The sequence below is a fragment of the Dreissena polymorpha genome, chromosome 7, assembly GCF_020536995.1.
Source record: "Dreissena polymorpha isolate Duluth1 chromosome 7, UMN_Dpol_1.0, whole genome shotgun sequence".
Lineage (NCBI taxonomy): Eukaryota > Metazoa > Mollusca > Bivalvia > Myida > Dreissenidae > Dreissena > Dreissena polymorpha.
In genome coordinates this window covers 28,489,924-28,504,824 of record NC_068361.1, presented here as the reverse complement: position 1 = coordinate 28,504,824, position 14,901 = coordinate 28,489,924, and the positions used below count along the sequence as shown (strand labels likewise).

The 14,901-nt window shown below is 36.8% G+C and overlaps 3 protein-coding genes across 11 annotated transcripts in view; 2 read left to right on the top strand and 1 right to left on the bottom strand.

Moving 5' to 3' along the window:
* Positions 1-14,901, top strand: part of LOC127836879 (uncharacterized) — a 339,553-nt gene that overhangs the window by 47,888 nt on the left and 276,764 nt on the right. The window lies entirely within an intron of this gene.
* LOC127836852 (probable serine/threonine-protein kinase tsuA) overlaps positions 1-14,901 on the top strand; it is a 404,515-nt gene that overhangs the window by 200,309 nt on the left and 189,305 nt on the right. The gene's annotated exons all lie outside the window — the stretch shown is intronic.
* LOC127836850 (endoplasmic reticulum transmembrane helix translocase-like) overlaps positions 1-14,901 on the bottom strand; it is a 55,146-nt gene that overhangs the window by 36,529 nt on the left and 3,716 nt on the right. For both annotated transcript variants that reach the window (XR_008028951.1, XM_052363472.1), the window contains exons 2-7: positions 10,680-10,769; positions 8,928-9,115; positions 4,926-5,154; positions 2,843-2,912; positions 1,927-2,033; positions 1,471-1,600 (exon numbers count right to left, since the gene is read on the bottom strand). Coding sequence is in view for 1 of the 2 variants with exons in the window: in XM_052363472.1 (XP_052219432.1) it covers positions 1,471-1,600; positions 1,927-2,033; positions 2,843-2,912; positions 4,926-5,154; positions 8,928-9,115; positions 10,680-10,769 (814 nt within the window). In the remaining variant the exon portion in view is untranslated. The remainder of the gene's footprint in view (positions 1-1,470; positions 1,601-1,926; positions 2,034-2,842; positions 2,913-4,925; positions 5,155-8,927; positions 9,116-10,679; positions 10,770-14,901) is intronic.

Genomic DNA, 14,901 nt, shown 5'->3' with positions numbered 1-14,901 from the left:
TCTCATATATCAGGGTGGACACTTTCAGGCTTGTGTCATCTCATATATCAGGGTGGACACTTTCAGGCTTAAAAGGATTGTCACTAAGAAGAGACCTCCTTTGAACGACAAATACCATTCAAGAAAGTGTTGTGGCTGATTAGCCTGTGAAGACTGCGAAGGCCAGTCTAGGATGACCTTTAACACACAATCATCATGCATTTAATCTAGGATGACCTTTAACACACAATCATCGTGCCTTTTTTCTAGAGCCAGACTTATTTTGTTTTAGCATTGTATACATTGGAAAATGACAGATGCAAACTTCTCTCTTTTTTCATCCGAAATATGAAATCAACAAATGCACATGTCCATAAAAGTTTATTTTTGAAAAAAAAAACTTAATTTAATGTAGTGCTACAAGCAATGCTCTCAATGCGACTCAGGTGCCAATCCTTTTGCAGTACGGTATGAAAATAGTGCTACAAGTAAAGCTCCCAACATGACCCAGGTGCCCTCTGCAGTACGGTATTAAAATAGTGCTACAAGTAAAGCTCCCAACATGACCCAGGTGCCCTCTGCAGAACGGTATGAAAAGAGTGATACAAGTAATGCTCCCAACATGAACCAGGTGCCCTCTGCAGTACCGTATGAAAATAGTGCTACAAGTAAAGCTCCCAACATGACCCAGGTGCCCTCTGCAGTACCGTATAAAAATAGTGCTACAAGTAAAGCTCCCAACATAACCCAGGTGCCCTCTGCAGTACGGTATGAAAATAGTGCTACAAGTAATGCTCCCAACATGACCCAGGTGCCCTCTGCAGTACTGTATGAAAATAGTGCTACAAGTAAAGCTCCCAACATGACCCAGGTGCCCTCTGCAGTACCGTATAAAAATAGTGCTACAAGTAAAGCTCCCAACATAACCCAGGTGCCCTCTGCAGTACTGTATGAAAATAGTGCTACAAGTAAAGCTCCCAACATGACCCAGGTGCCCTCTGCAGTACGGTATGAAAATAATGCTACAAGTAAAGCTCCCAACATGACCCAGGTGCCCTCTGCAGTACGGTATGAAAATAATGCTACAAGTAAAGCTCCCAACATGACCCAGGTGCCCTCTGCAGAACAGTATGAAAATAGTGCTACAAGTAAAGCTCCCAACATGACCCAGGTGCCCTCTGCAGTACGGTATTAAAATAGTGCTACAAGTAAAGCTCCCAACATGACCCAGGTGCCCTCTGCAGTACTGTATGAAAATAGTGCTACAAGTAAAGCTCCCAACATAACCCAGGTGCCCTCTGCAGTACTGTATGAAAATAGTGCTACAAGTAAAGCTCCCAACATGACCCAGGTGCCCTCTGCAGTACGGTATGAAAATAGTGCTACAAGTAAAGCTCCCAACATGACCCAGGTGCCCTCTGCAGTACGGTATGAAAATAATGCTACAAGTAAAGCTCCCAACATGACCCAGGTGCCCTCTGCAGTACGCACCCTTCATGGCCGCAGTTGTCTTGCTGGGTGGGGTATGCTGTACCACCTTGGTCCCCCCATACAGGATGTGCAGCTTGCCGTCTGATTCCACGTCTAGGACGTGGTCCCCCTCCAGACTCTCAACGGGCTCCTGAAAACAACAAACACTGGCTCTAGTGTAAAATGTATTTAAATGTTGTTAAAATAAAATCAGTGATCAAGAACAAAACTTAAACTTGATCTGAAACTCAAAAACCAAAGACCAGGAAAATTTCAGAAAGAATATAAGAAATATACTTCTGAAACTAAATGACAGGTGCAGGACAGAGGGAGGGATGGTGCGACTTCTATATTCCACCCAACCAGGGGAATACGGAACACTGCCAGTTAATATTCAATCTCTGAAGGGTTTTTTAGGTGAAATACTAGTATTACTAAGTCAGGGAATAGCATGTTGAGTATGGACTGTGTTCTCACCTTCATCACAGGTACTGACTCCCCTGTCAACATGGCCTCATCCACTATACATGGTCCCCTTAGTAATAGCAGGTCACATGGTACCAGATGGTCATCATGGGAACGACCTATATGATAGACACATGACATTGTCACCTTAGCAACAGCAGGTCACATGTTACAAGATGGTCGTCATGGAAGCGACCTATATGTACATGTATTCTGCCTACAGGAGGAGAATATTGTAATCTAATTATCAGTACACTACTTTACATTGGTACAAGAAGTAGTGAACAAAGAACAGTTTTAACCCTTTGCATGCTGGGAAATTTGCCGTCTGCTAAAATGTTGTCTGCTAAATTAAAAAAATTAGCATTTTCTTCGATTTTTTTCAAAGAATACTATCAGAATAGCAAACAGTTTGGATCCTGATGAGACGCCATGTTCTGTGGCGTCTCATCTGGATCCAAACTGTTTGCACAGGCCTTCAAAATTCGGTTCCCGCACTGAGAGGGTTAAACATATTTCTCTATAGAACTTAATTCTGGAAAAGCTAGACTAAATGCATGTGAATAAAATGTTGTCCCAGATTAGCCTGTGCAGTCAGCTATTATAAAACTTTTTATTTAAAGGAAGTATTTCCTTAACGAAAATCCAGTGTCTGCAGCAAGTATTGTCCCAGGTTAGCCTGTGCAGACTGCACAGAATAACATGGGACGACACTTTACGCACATGCATTAAGCCCTGTTTTCCCAGACCAAGGCTCATAAGTGTACAAGAAGTCATGAACACATATATATGCTCTTTATACTTGTTTCAAAATATGTTCCAACTGTTAAATAACAAACTACTGTTAAATAACAAACTATTTATTTCACACTATTAGTACAATTTAAGGTTTACATTGTACTCGATTACGGTTCTCTGCCCTACTCACCTATAGAGACTATATCCCCAGGCACAAGGTCTGTTGTCAGCTGCATACGCCACTTTCTGTTCCTGTACACCTGAAGTAAATGGTAAATGCATGTGTTTATAGTCTGATTATGATACTAGACTCATATTCAATCGACTTTGACATTTACCCCCCGATCACTGGGATTTAAGTCATCCGTTAACATTCGCCACAAGATGCAGCCAAGGCACATTGGCTTTTTTCCCTTACAGGTACCCATTTATATACTTCTGGGGGGAGAAAAGCCAAGCATGGGATTATTTTTTTGCTTAGGAAAATTCCGTGGTCTGAGCGGTATTTGAACCAGGGACCTTCCGGTTCCTAGACCAGCATCCCACCACTAGACCAAGGTCCCACTTGTAAGTAAGAAACAAGTCAACATTAACTCTTTACTACTTAGACATGCATTTTGATGCTTTTGTAGTCCCATAGATAATCAAATTTATTTAAAGACCTTTCACAGCAGATTCAAGTTTGAATGGCTTTATTTCCAGCTCTTAATGCAGCAAAATGCATAAAACCTGAACGGACTGCCAGTTACTTGCAGGCTGTTCTGGTTTTATGCTTTTTGAATATAGCCATATTCACTAATTTGTTTTTTAAGGAAAGGGTCAACAGGCAGTAATAAATAACTTCTCTGAAAAAATCTGTATCTCAACAATTCCACATGTGCTGATTTAACCCTTTACCACTTAGATACTTATTTAACCGTTTACCACTTAGATACTTATTAAACCCTTTACTACTTAGATATGTATTTAACCCTTTACCACTTAGATGCGTATTTAACCCTTTACCACTTAGATATGTATTTAACCCTTTACAACTTAGATGCGTATTTAACCCTTTACCACTTAGATACGTATTTAACCCTTTACCACTAAGATACGTATTTAACCCTTTACCACTTACATATGTATTTAACCCTTAACCACTTAGATGCGTATTTAACCCTTTACCACTTAGATACGTATTTAACCCTTTACCACTTAGATACATATTTTACCCTTTACCACTTAGACACGTATTTAACCCTTTACCGCTTACATACGTATTTAACCCTTTACCACTGAGATACATTTTTAACCCTTTACCACTTATATATGTATTTAACTTCACCACTTAGATATGTATTTAACCCTTTACCACTTATATACGTATTTAACCCTTTACCACTTAGAAACGTATTTAAACTTTACCACTTAGATATGTATTTAACCCTTTACCACTTATATACGTATTTAACCTTTTACCACTTAGATACGTATTTAACCCTTTAACACTTAAGATACGTATTTAAATCTTTACCACTTAGATACGAATTTAACCCTTTACCACTTAGATACAATTTAACCATTTACCACTTAGATATGTATTTTGACAAATTTGCAGTCCCTTTGAAAGTTAAATATTACCTTTATTACTAAATTCAAGTTTTAAAGGCTTCATTTCCAACCCTTAGTTACTAATGAGCAACAAACAGCATAAAACCTGAACAGACTACGAGATACTCACAGGCTGTTCTGATTTTATGCTATTTTCACTTAACTTCTAATGGGAGAAAGTGTTAATCCTGTCATAAAATCACATGATCGAAGTGACAGTAGATAAGCCTAAACAGGACAGAAATCTGGTTAAATAGTGCTGTTATATATACTGCCTGAAAATATAGAGTAATTAATAATGGACAAAAACCTGAATGTCCGAGTCACTAAAAATAATTATTTGGGTTAAATAAAGGGGGTGTCCTAAAATTTAGAGCGTCCAAAAACTTTAGAGTAATTATGGTACACATTTTCTATATACCAACATTATAAAGTACAAGTTTGATCAGATGTGGCACATTCACATATATCTATGGTTCTGTACATTATAAAGTACAAGTTTGATCAGATGTGGCACATTCACATATATCTATGGTTCTGTACATTATTAAGTAACAGTTTGATCAGATGTGGCACATTCACATATATCTATGGTTCTGTACATTATTAAGTAACAGTTTGATCAGATGTGGCACATTCACATATACTGTATCTATGATTCTGTATTTCCATATGCTCACATTGATCATATAGGGCTTGTTTCCCATCTTGCGTATCTCAGCCATGTTCCTCAGCTGCTGTTGTACCAGCGTGGCCTCGAAGGCTATTAGCATGAACAGAGTGAACACGCTGTAGTACCAGTACTCGTCTAGACACCACAAGCCTACGCAGAACACCTGGAACACAAAGAACGGCGCAGTGGCGCGCTCCTGGAACAGCTCGGCAAACCTTGGGATGTCCATTTCCAGCCTGAAATGTACAGGGAGGGTTTTCAGTCACAGAGGAAATTTATAAGCTAAAAACAGATGGAAGAAAAAGGCAAGCAATACAGAGACTTTGATACAACAATGCAATGCAATAAAAAAACAAGAGATGTGTTTGTCAGAAACACAATGCCCCCTAATGCGCCGCTTTGAATTTTTTTTTTGACCTTTGACCTTGAAGGATGACCTTTCACCACTCAAAATAAGCAGCTCCATCAGATACACATGCATGCCAAATAGTTATTACGTTCGATATTGCAAAAGTTATGAAGAAGGTGAAAGTTTTGGTTAAAGTTTTTGAATTATTTTTTTTGACCTTTGGCCTTGAAGGATGACCTTGACCTTGACCTTTTACCACTCAAAATGTGCAGCTCTATGAGATACACATGCATGCCAAATATCAAGTTGCTACGTTCAATATTGAAAAAGTTATGAAGAAGGTTAAAGTTTTGGTTAAAGTTTTGGGACACACACACACAAACAATGACAGACAGGCCAAAAACAATATACCCCCAATCTTTCGATCCGGGGGCATAATAACAAAGTAACTTTTGGGTTAGAGCAATATGAATGAGTCAGACAAGTCATCCCAACCAAACAATCTTTTAAGGATGGATGAAACAAAATGGTTTTTCTTATCTACTGAAATCTCAGTCCCAACTTACAGGTTTTCACCAAATCTCAGTGACTTCTCACAGGTTTTTTTCCCCAAATCTCAGTGACTACTCTTAGCATGTTTTTTTCCCAAATCTCAGTGACTGCTCACAGTTTTGTTTCTTAAAGCGGGTATATACGATTTTTTATATGTGTTTAATTGTAATATATTGATAAAATATGTTACAATAACACAAAATAGGCAAGAAAAATTATACATTAAAGCCGAATTTCATAAAATGCAGCAAAGGCAAATTAGCGCCCCGAGCCGATATTGATGTACATATTTTCCTACAATAACCGAAGCATTCGTCTTTGTATTATAAACCGTTAAACTACGAGGGGTGTTCCAGAAGTTTGTGGATTTTCACTATAACTTATTAGTTTGCTGGTAAAAGTCAATGAAATTTACATATTTTACAAACCAATTATCACGGACTTAATATATAGGCTAAAAATGCATGAATTCCATAAAGCGCGTTTGAAACGCGTTGCTATAGAGACCTCAGTAACGACATGCGGCGCACGCGTGTATTTTATTATAAGTATGAGCGTTACGCGAATTTAAATTTGGTTTAAATGTCGTTGATAAACATAATTTACGGCAAATTTCACGTTACAGCGCCTAAGTCCTCCTTACAGCCCGGATTTGGCCCCTATGGACTTCCGCGTCTTCCCGGAAGTTAAATCACAGTTGTGCGGTATTCGCTTTGCAAGTAAACAGGAACTTACAGTTGCAGCAAAGCGAATCGTGTCGTCTTTTGACGCTGACTGGTATAGAGACACTTTTGACACATAAAGTGCATTCGCGTTGGAGGTGATTATGTGGAAAAGATTTGACAGTTGTTAACTTCATAACGTCATTGACGTTGAACAGAAACGTTACACATGCGTCGGTGTGCGCATTGTGCACATGTTTAAATCTCTGATATATATTTATTGTTTTATGTATTTCCATGATATTTGGAGAGTAGATTTGGAAAGGACGAAATATTCTTACATGCTATTTGTTTGTCCATTTATGTTACCAAATGAAAGTTATAGCGAAAATCCACTAACTTCTGGAACACCCCTCGTAAGTTTAGATGCACATCATACATGTATGGTATACATGCTGGCGAATTCAGCTGTACAGCCGTTTTCAATTTCAGAATTAACAAGGGACAAAATTGTCACAAAACCAGGTTTTCATTGTGAAAAAAAAATCTGATAAAGGGAGAAAACTCAAACTGAACTTTTGAAATGACCAAAAAAAATTAACCCCCTTTTGAAGTTTTTTTTTTTTTTAAATCTATTTTTAGTCGTGGCGACCTTGACATTGGAGATATTGACGTGATTCTTTCGTGGGACACACCGTCCCATGATGGTGAACAAATGTGCCAAATGATTTTAAAATCTCACAATGAATGACATAGTTATGGCCAGGACAAGCTCATTTATGGCCATTTTTGACCTTTGAACTCAAAGTGTGACCTTGACCTTGGAGATATCGACGTAATTATTTCGCGCGACACACTGTCCAATGATGGTGAACAAATGTGCCAAATGATTTTAAAATCTGACGATGAACGACATAGTTATGGCTCGGACAAGCTCATTTATGGCCATTTTTGACCTTTGAACTCAAAGTGTGACCTTGACCTTGGAGATATCGACGTAATTATTTCGCGCGACACACCGTCCAATGATGGTGAACAAATGTGCCAAATGATTTTAAAATCTGACAATGAACGACATAGTTATGGCCCGGACAAGCTTATTCCGCCAGCCCGCCAGCAAGCCCGCCAGCCAGCCAGCCAGCCAGCCAGCCAGCCCGCCCGCATTCGCCAATCTAATAACCAGTTTTTTCCTTCGGAAAACCTGGTTAAATATCTGGCTTATTTCGCATTTTTTGACACATGTTCTTCTTAACTTTTATTTGAATTTGTAATGAAATATATATATAATAAGTTTTTTACACAGTTTATGTAAATTCATAAATATTTGACAAAATCGTATATACCCGCTTTAATCTTAGTAACTAATCACTTTTTTTTCCCAAATCTTAGTCCCTACTCACAGGTTATTTCCAAAATCCCAGTGACATCACACTAGTTTTTTCCCAAATCTCAGTGACTACTCACAGGTTTTTCCCAAAATCCCAGTGACTACACACTGTTTTTTTCCAAAATCTCAGTGACTACTCACAGGTTTTTTCCCAAATCTCAGTGGCTACTCAAAGATTTGTTCCCACGTCTCAGTGACTACTCACAGGCTTTCCCAAATCTCATTCCCTACTCACAGGTTTTTCCCTAAATCCCAGTGACTACACACTGTTTATTCCAAAATCTCAGTGACTACTCACAGGTCTTTTCCCAAATCTCAGTGACTTACTCACAGGCTTTTCACAAATCACAGTTCTTACTCCAGTGTTGTGATTTAAGAACCAACTAATGAAACTACTATGCCCTACACCTCCGTACCTAGTTCAACTAAACTATTCAGTTGTATAGATCTATTAAAGTTCATAATCATATGTAAAATTATTTTGACATTGAAAGTGAGGAAATCAGCTGAAAGATGGAGAAATAACACACCTGCTACTCCCAGGTTTCCCCCAAAGAAGTCTACTGAAACATCAGTGACTACTCACAGGTTTTCCCAATCTCAGTGACTACTCACAGGTTTTCCCAATCTAAGTGACTACTCACAGTTTTTCCCAATCTCAGTGACTACTCACAGGTTTTCCCAATCTCAGTGACTACTCACAGGTTTTCCCAATCTCAGTGCTTACTCGCAGGTTTTCCCAATCTCAGTGACTACTCACATGTTTTTCCCAATCTCAGTGACTACTCACAGGTTTTTCCCAATCTCAGTGATTACTCACAGGTTTTTCCCAATCTCAGTGACTACTCACAGGTTTTCCCAATCTCAGTGACTACTCACATGTTTTTCCCAATCTCAGTGCTTACTCATAGGTTTTTCCCAATCTCAGTGATTACTCACATGTTTTTCCCAATCTCAGTGCTTACTCACAGGTTTTCCCAATCTCAGTGCTTACTCACATGTTTTTCCCAATCTCAGTTCCTACTCACAGTTTTTTTCCCAATCTCAGTGCCTACTCACAGGTTTTTCCCAAATGTGTTTTCAGCGTGCCTGATGTCCTCCTCCTCCTGCAGTCCCTTCCACTCGAGGTAGTGGTGTACGGAGTGGGACACTGGAAATGTCAGCGCCACAAACTGCCTCTTCTCCTCCCTGTCATAGCTATACTTGGTCTTCTGGAAGTTGAACCACAACTCCTCAACGCCATTTTCCTGAAAACAAAGAGTTACACATTATTTTAAACCTTAAATATTATTAAATCAATTAAAGCTTCATCCATGAAAGGCCAAATACTCTTGAAACAGTTTTGAGTCAGTTTCCTGGGTAGAACACCAAAACTAAGCTATTTCTCTTCGCCATAAAACAGAGAGTCTCAGATTCATACGAGTATTGCCATGGTAAAATTAGGCTTAATGCATGTGCATAAAGTGTCGTTCCAGAATAGCCTGTACAGTCCACAAGCTGATCAAGCAATACACTTTTCACTTTTATGGTATTTTCGTTAAAAGCAAATCAGGGAAAATCCAGTTAAAGCAAAATTGTTGTCCCTGTTTTGCCTAATCTGACTGCCCAGGCTAATCTGGGATGAAACTTTGCGCGCATGCATTCAGCCTGGTTTTACCCGAGTGCAGCTAATATCCATGTCTTCTTTTAAGTGTAAATACTATACAAATAACTTTTTGTGTGAATAAGAATTTAAGTTGTAGGATTGGCAAGATTAATCTACATGACAATTTGGAGTTTAAAATACACCAATCTTTCATGTGAACATAAGCAATACCGTAATTACTCTATGTTTTCGGACACCCCTTTTTTTCGCAAAAATAAATATTTTTGTGACTCTTAATTTTCGGACACACAAGTTTTCGTCCATAATTAATGTCTCATAGTTTTCGGACAGTATATTTTATAGCGCTATTTTACAAAATTTCGGTCCTGTTTTCAATATCTAATGACACATGGGGTTTTACAACCAGATTAACATCATAAAACATGGCAGGTGCATGCCTGAGGGCAACGGACCATTACATTTGCGTTATTGGGTAAATAACCTTGTAAACCGGTATTAAACAATGGTTGCGCCCGATAGCATAAGCCTTATGGCCAGGGGTAGTGCCAATTAACAGTTCAATTATCTACCACAATGGTACTACCCCTTCTCAGTTAAATAACTGTGACACATAATTAAGTGTGATACACCCTATTGCAAGTTTTACGAACAATAAAAGGTGTTAGACAACAACTATCGGAAATGAACAAACAAAGAATTCATTGCTTTTTTGTTGCCTTAATTACAGGTTCATACTAGCGAGTATCGGTACATCACATGCTCATCTTTGAACTCGTTGGTTAAAGTACAACATTGTAGTAACTTTCTGTCAAATAAATTAAGCATTTAAAATTATTTAAAATGCAGTGCAAACATATATAACTGTAATTTATACTATACGGCATGGTATTTTACAAGAGCGTGCTATTACCTGTAGTCAATGATACAATTGACGCTATTTTCGGACACTTAAAATTTTTACTCTAAGTTTTCGGACACCTGTATTTTGTGAATATTTTTCGTATCTAAGTTTTCGGACACGAAATAAAAAAAAAAAAATTAAGTGTCCGAAAACATAAGAGTAATTACAGTTGATGATTTAGTATTTTACTTTGTTTTTCTTTATCCGAAAAAGGTTATCTATTGGATTGGCTAAAGTTATCCATATTTATACAATTGGCTACAAAACCCTGTGAAACTTTATTTCTATTTGTATCAGCCTGTACCTGAGTTCTATGCAGCTTCACAAGTTCTGTAAAGCCGTTGTTGGGAGTCGGGACCACCTTCACCAACGTGGCTTTCTCAGGACTCAGAACCTGCAGGTTGAGAAAACAACATCACAATTTGGTTAAAACAACATTACAATATGGTTAAAACAACATTACAATATGGTTAAAACAACATCACAATATGGTTAAAACAACATTACAATATGGTTAAAACAACATTACAATATGGTTAAAACAACATCACAATATGGTTAAAACAACATTACAATATGGTTAGAACAACATTACAATATGGTTAAAACAACATCACAATTTGGTTAAAACAACATTACAATATGGTTAAAACAACATTACAATATGGTTAAAACAACATCACAATATGGTTAAAACAACATTACAATATGGTTAGAACAACATTACAATATGGTTAAAATAACATCACAATATGGTTAAAACAACATTACAATATGGTTAAAACAACATTACAATATGGTTAAAACAACATTACAATATGGTTAAAACAACATCACAATATGGTTAAAACAACATTACAATATGGTTAAAACAACATAACAATATGGTTAAAACAACATTACAATATGGTTAAAACAACATTACAATATGGTTAAAACAACATTACAATATGGTTAAAACAACATTACAATATGGTTAAAACCAGGCCTTGAAGAATTGAGAAAACAACATTACAATATGGTTAAAAACCAGGCCTTGAAGAATTGAGAAAACAACATTACAATATGGTTAAAACCAGGCCTTGAAGAATTGAGAAAACAACATTACAATATGGTTAAAACCAGGCCTGCAGGGATGGAAATTAGTGGTTGCCCGTGAGCCCGGGACCAGTACATTTTGGCCTGGGCAACTCAAATTCAAAAGTAAGTAGTCCGGCTGGGCAACTTGCTTTTTAAGCTTGAAACAATGTGCATTTAAACATTTAATGAAATTGACGTCTGTGAGTTAATAATTAGTTTAATAAAATTCATTTATCAAAGCCAATGAAATGATTTAACTCAGACTTATATTAGGACATAATACACAAAAAGTTTGTAAATTAAGCAATGTTGTTGTTTACTTATCTTTTATTTTATTTAAAGAAATTCTTATATACACACGACCCTACATATACATTGTACTGGGCTCATTAGTCTTTAGTTGGGCAACCAAAATACTAAAGATGGTTGCCCGTGTGGGAAACCAATTGTAAAACGTTAGTTTCCATCCCTGGGCCTTGAAGAATTTTTCCAGAGCCACTCGCCCTGCAGGGCGAGTAGGTCTGACAATCCACTCGCCTTTCACTTTAATCTACTGGTCCTGCATTTACAAAAAAATATCTATATTTATAGTTATGATCAACCAGAACCTTTTAACCTACATAACATAGTGACACTAAACTGCAAACAAATTAACTACATTATCGGATGGATTTTATTTGCTTTCCTTACGTTTTCTGCACATGTTTCATTTTCTCAATATTTTCCGCTTCTCGTTTTGATGATCTTTCTTTCTGTTCCCTGTCTCCACCACCTTGCAGATATTTTTAAAAAAGAACCCTTTTCCATGCTGAGTTTTAATATTTCAGACGAACTTTTACTGAAAGACACGCTTGATTGACAAAGGGTTACAATATGGTAAATTTTGGTTAAGGCTTCTGATCACGAATTATTCTGTTTATTATTAATTATTTTTCTGTTTATTTTTAATAAAATATAAGAAGTATTATAATTGACCAGTTATGTATTATTTTTTTATTGATATTTACATTAAAATGAAATTTTATTCTTCACGGAATGACCAATATATTTTACTGTTTTTTTTTCAATTTTAATCGATTAGCTAAGAGCACTGACACCTTCGAAAAGAGCGCAGCCGATTATAAGAATTTTTTTCACTGTGCCCGTGACGTCATTTTCATTGTCAAAACGAAAGTGCAGTCTCTTTTTGTACTAAATGTATTTTTTGTTCATTCAAAAAATTGTTTGAATTTGTATCGATGTGGCAGGAGTTCTGGAACTGAATTTATATTTCTCAACTTGAAAAACAGCACTCGCCCAGTCGGTCGAGTATTTAACAAACTTTACTCGCTCGACCGTCAACTTCACTCGCATATATGCGAGCGGTCGAGTGGATTCTTCAAGGCCTGAAAACAATATGGCTTAAAAGGCCCAAAGTTGCTCCTTTTAGACATCATCCAAGATATCATTAAGACAAATATTCTAACCAAGTTTCATGAAGATTGAGCAATAAACATGGCCTCTAGAGTTCTACTATCCCACAAATTCCAAGTACAGTATTTAACAATATTATGTATCTTAAAAAAAAATGCATGTAGATTTTCCTTTTAAACAACACCAGAACACTTTTTGTTAACATTATGAAATTTTAAACAAAGACTAAGAGAAAGGGCGAGTTTCCCAGCCTGCGCGCGCATTTCAATAAGCGAGCGGGCTGACAGCATTTTATAATGGGTAATGACGTACTTCCGTTGCTTGAGAAAATGGCTAGTGATTTACCTTGTCAATATCTTTATATATTGTCAAACTATCTTTTTTTTAAGAAGACGTTTTTTTTCGGAAGATTTTTATTGATTTAGTATGTGTTTGCATTATAATAAACAGATTTATAAAAATCACGGCTGCAGCTGCATTTTTCAAAAAGTCGCAACGGATAGTCGGTCATTGAGTCATTGCCATCGAGCGCCTGTGAGCTGTCCTGTGAATCTGGACACTAAAGTTGGCTTGGGAGACAAAGAGAGCGTCCAGTGCATGACTTGAACCTTGACCCCAAAAAAACTAGCATGATGCTTTACTACAGGGACCTTTACCTGTTTGTATAGGTCCCTGTTTACTATGGTGGACGAACCAGTTATCAAACACCTAAGAAATTACGTTAAATTATGTTAAAATTGAAACACTTTAAATAACAAAAACATTTTGTTTTAACAAACAAATGACTAACCGTTCAATCATTTAATAACTAATATTTTAAGTTTTCCAGCATATATCATTCAAGAATTCATAAAAATAATTCCCTGGTTATTGTCACCTCTATCAGACAAAACAGGCGGCCGATGATAACATGACCTAATACCGGACAGTTCATATATACTACTCCAGTATATACAAAGTCACATGACTATCACCTGACCCGGATTCGGCAAAAAAATCTGCGTCTGCTGCAATCAAAATTGCAAACAGAAATATGCTTATTGGTGTGTAAATGCACGTTTTGATAAATGCATTCAAAAAGTTATAGCAAAAACACATAAAACCGTGTAAATAACAATAAATGCATTCCTTAAACCTGTTTTCGGCGCATTTGTTTCAAGCTAAGTAGGCAAGTAGTCATGGGCTTCATGCACAACCAGTTGTTTATAGATGTGACCACGGACTCTAGATAACACGGATAAGAAACTGGACCGTTACGCCAAATATCTTGTTGTGTCTAAGTCACGTGACCGTGTCGTAACTATCGATCTTTTACCGAAGCGCAAAGGTTATACATTTGATGTACCCACTCACGTATTTTGTTAAATTATAGTTTCATTTCTAGGCCGATTTTGACAAATTATATATCATTAGAAAGCTTACGTAACGTAGTTTTCAGATATATAAATATAAATTAAGTTTTTCTTCTAATTTCGGTTATAACTTGAACTTTTGCAAATATCATACCGTTTTGGAGTTTTAGAATCTAGATTTACGGTTGACATGTTCGTACTTTATACCGATTTGTAGCGTTTATATTTGGAGTTCAGTTTTAAAAATAACATCTTGCCTAGGAGAATAGAATTCTGTATATGATAGAAAAAAAATGGTTTAAAAATGAAAGCAAGTAAGGAATGAAGGCGGAAGAAAGTAGCGCGCGGTCCTAACGAACCGAACTGATGCTAAGGTCTTGGCGATTATGCTTTTGTTTAGATACCGGCCATTGAATTTCCTTTGCCATGATTATTATATTTTTTATGGAATATATTGAAATATTTTGTTCTAGAGACATATTAAAAAAGCTAAGTATTAATGAAGCTTAATAAATTAACGATTTCAGCTCTTGATTATAACACAGAAAGGGTGTTAATTTTATGATGAAACAGCGTATATAGCGGACCCTCTTGATATTTTTCGGCTTTGCATACTTCAAATATAATGGGTGTCAAAACATTCATCGTTTGTTGTTTATTATCAAAAAGGTAATTATGTTA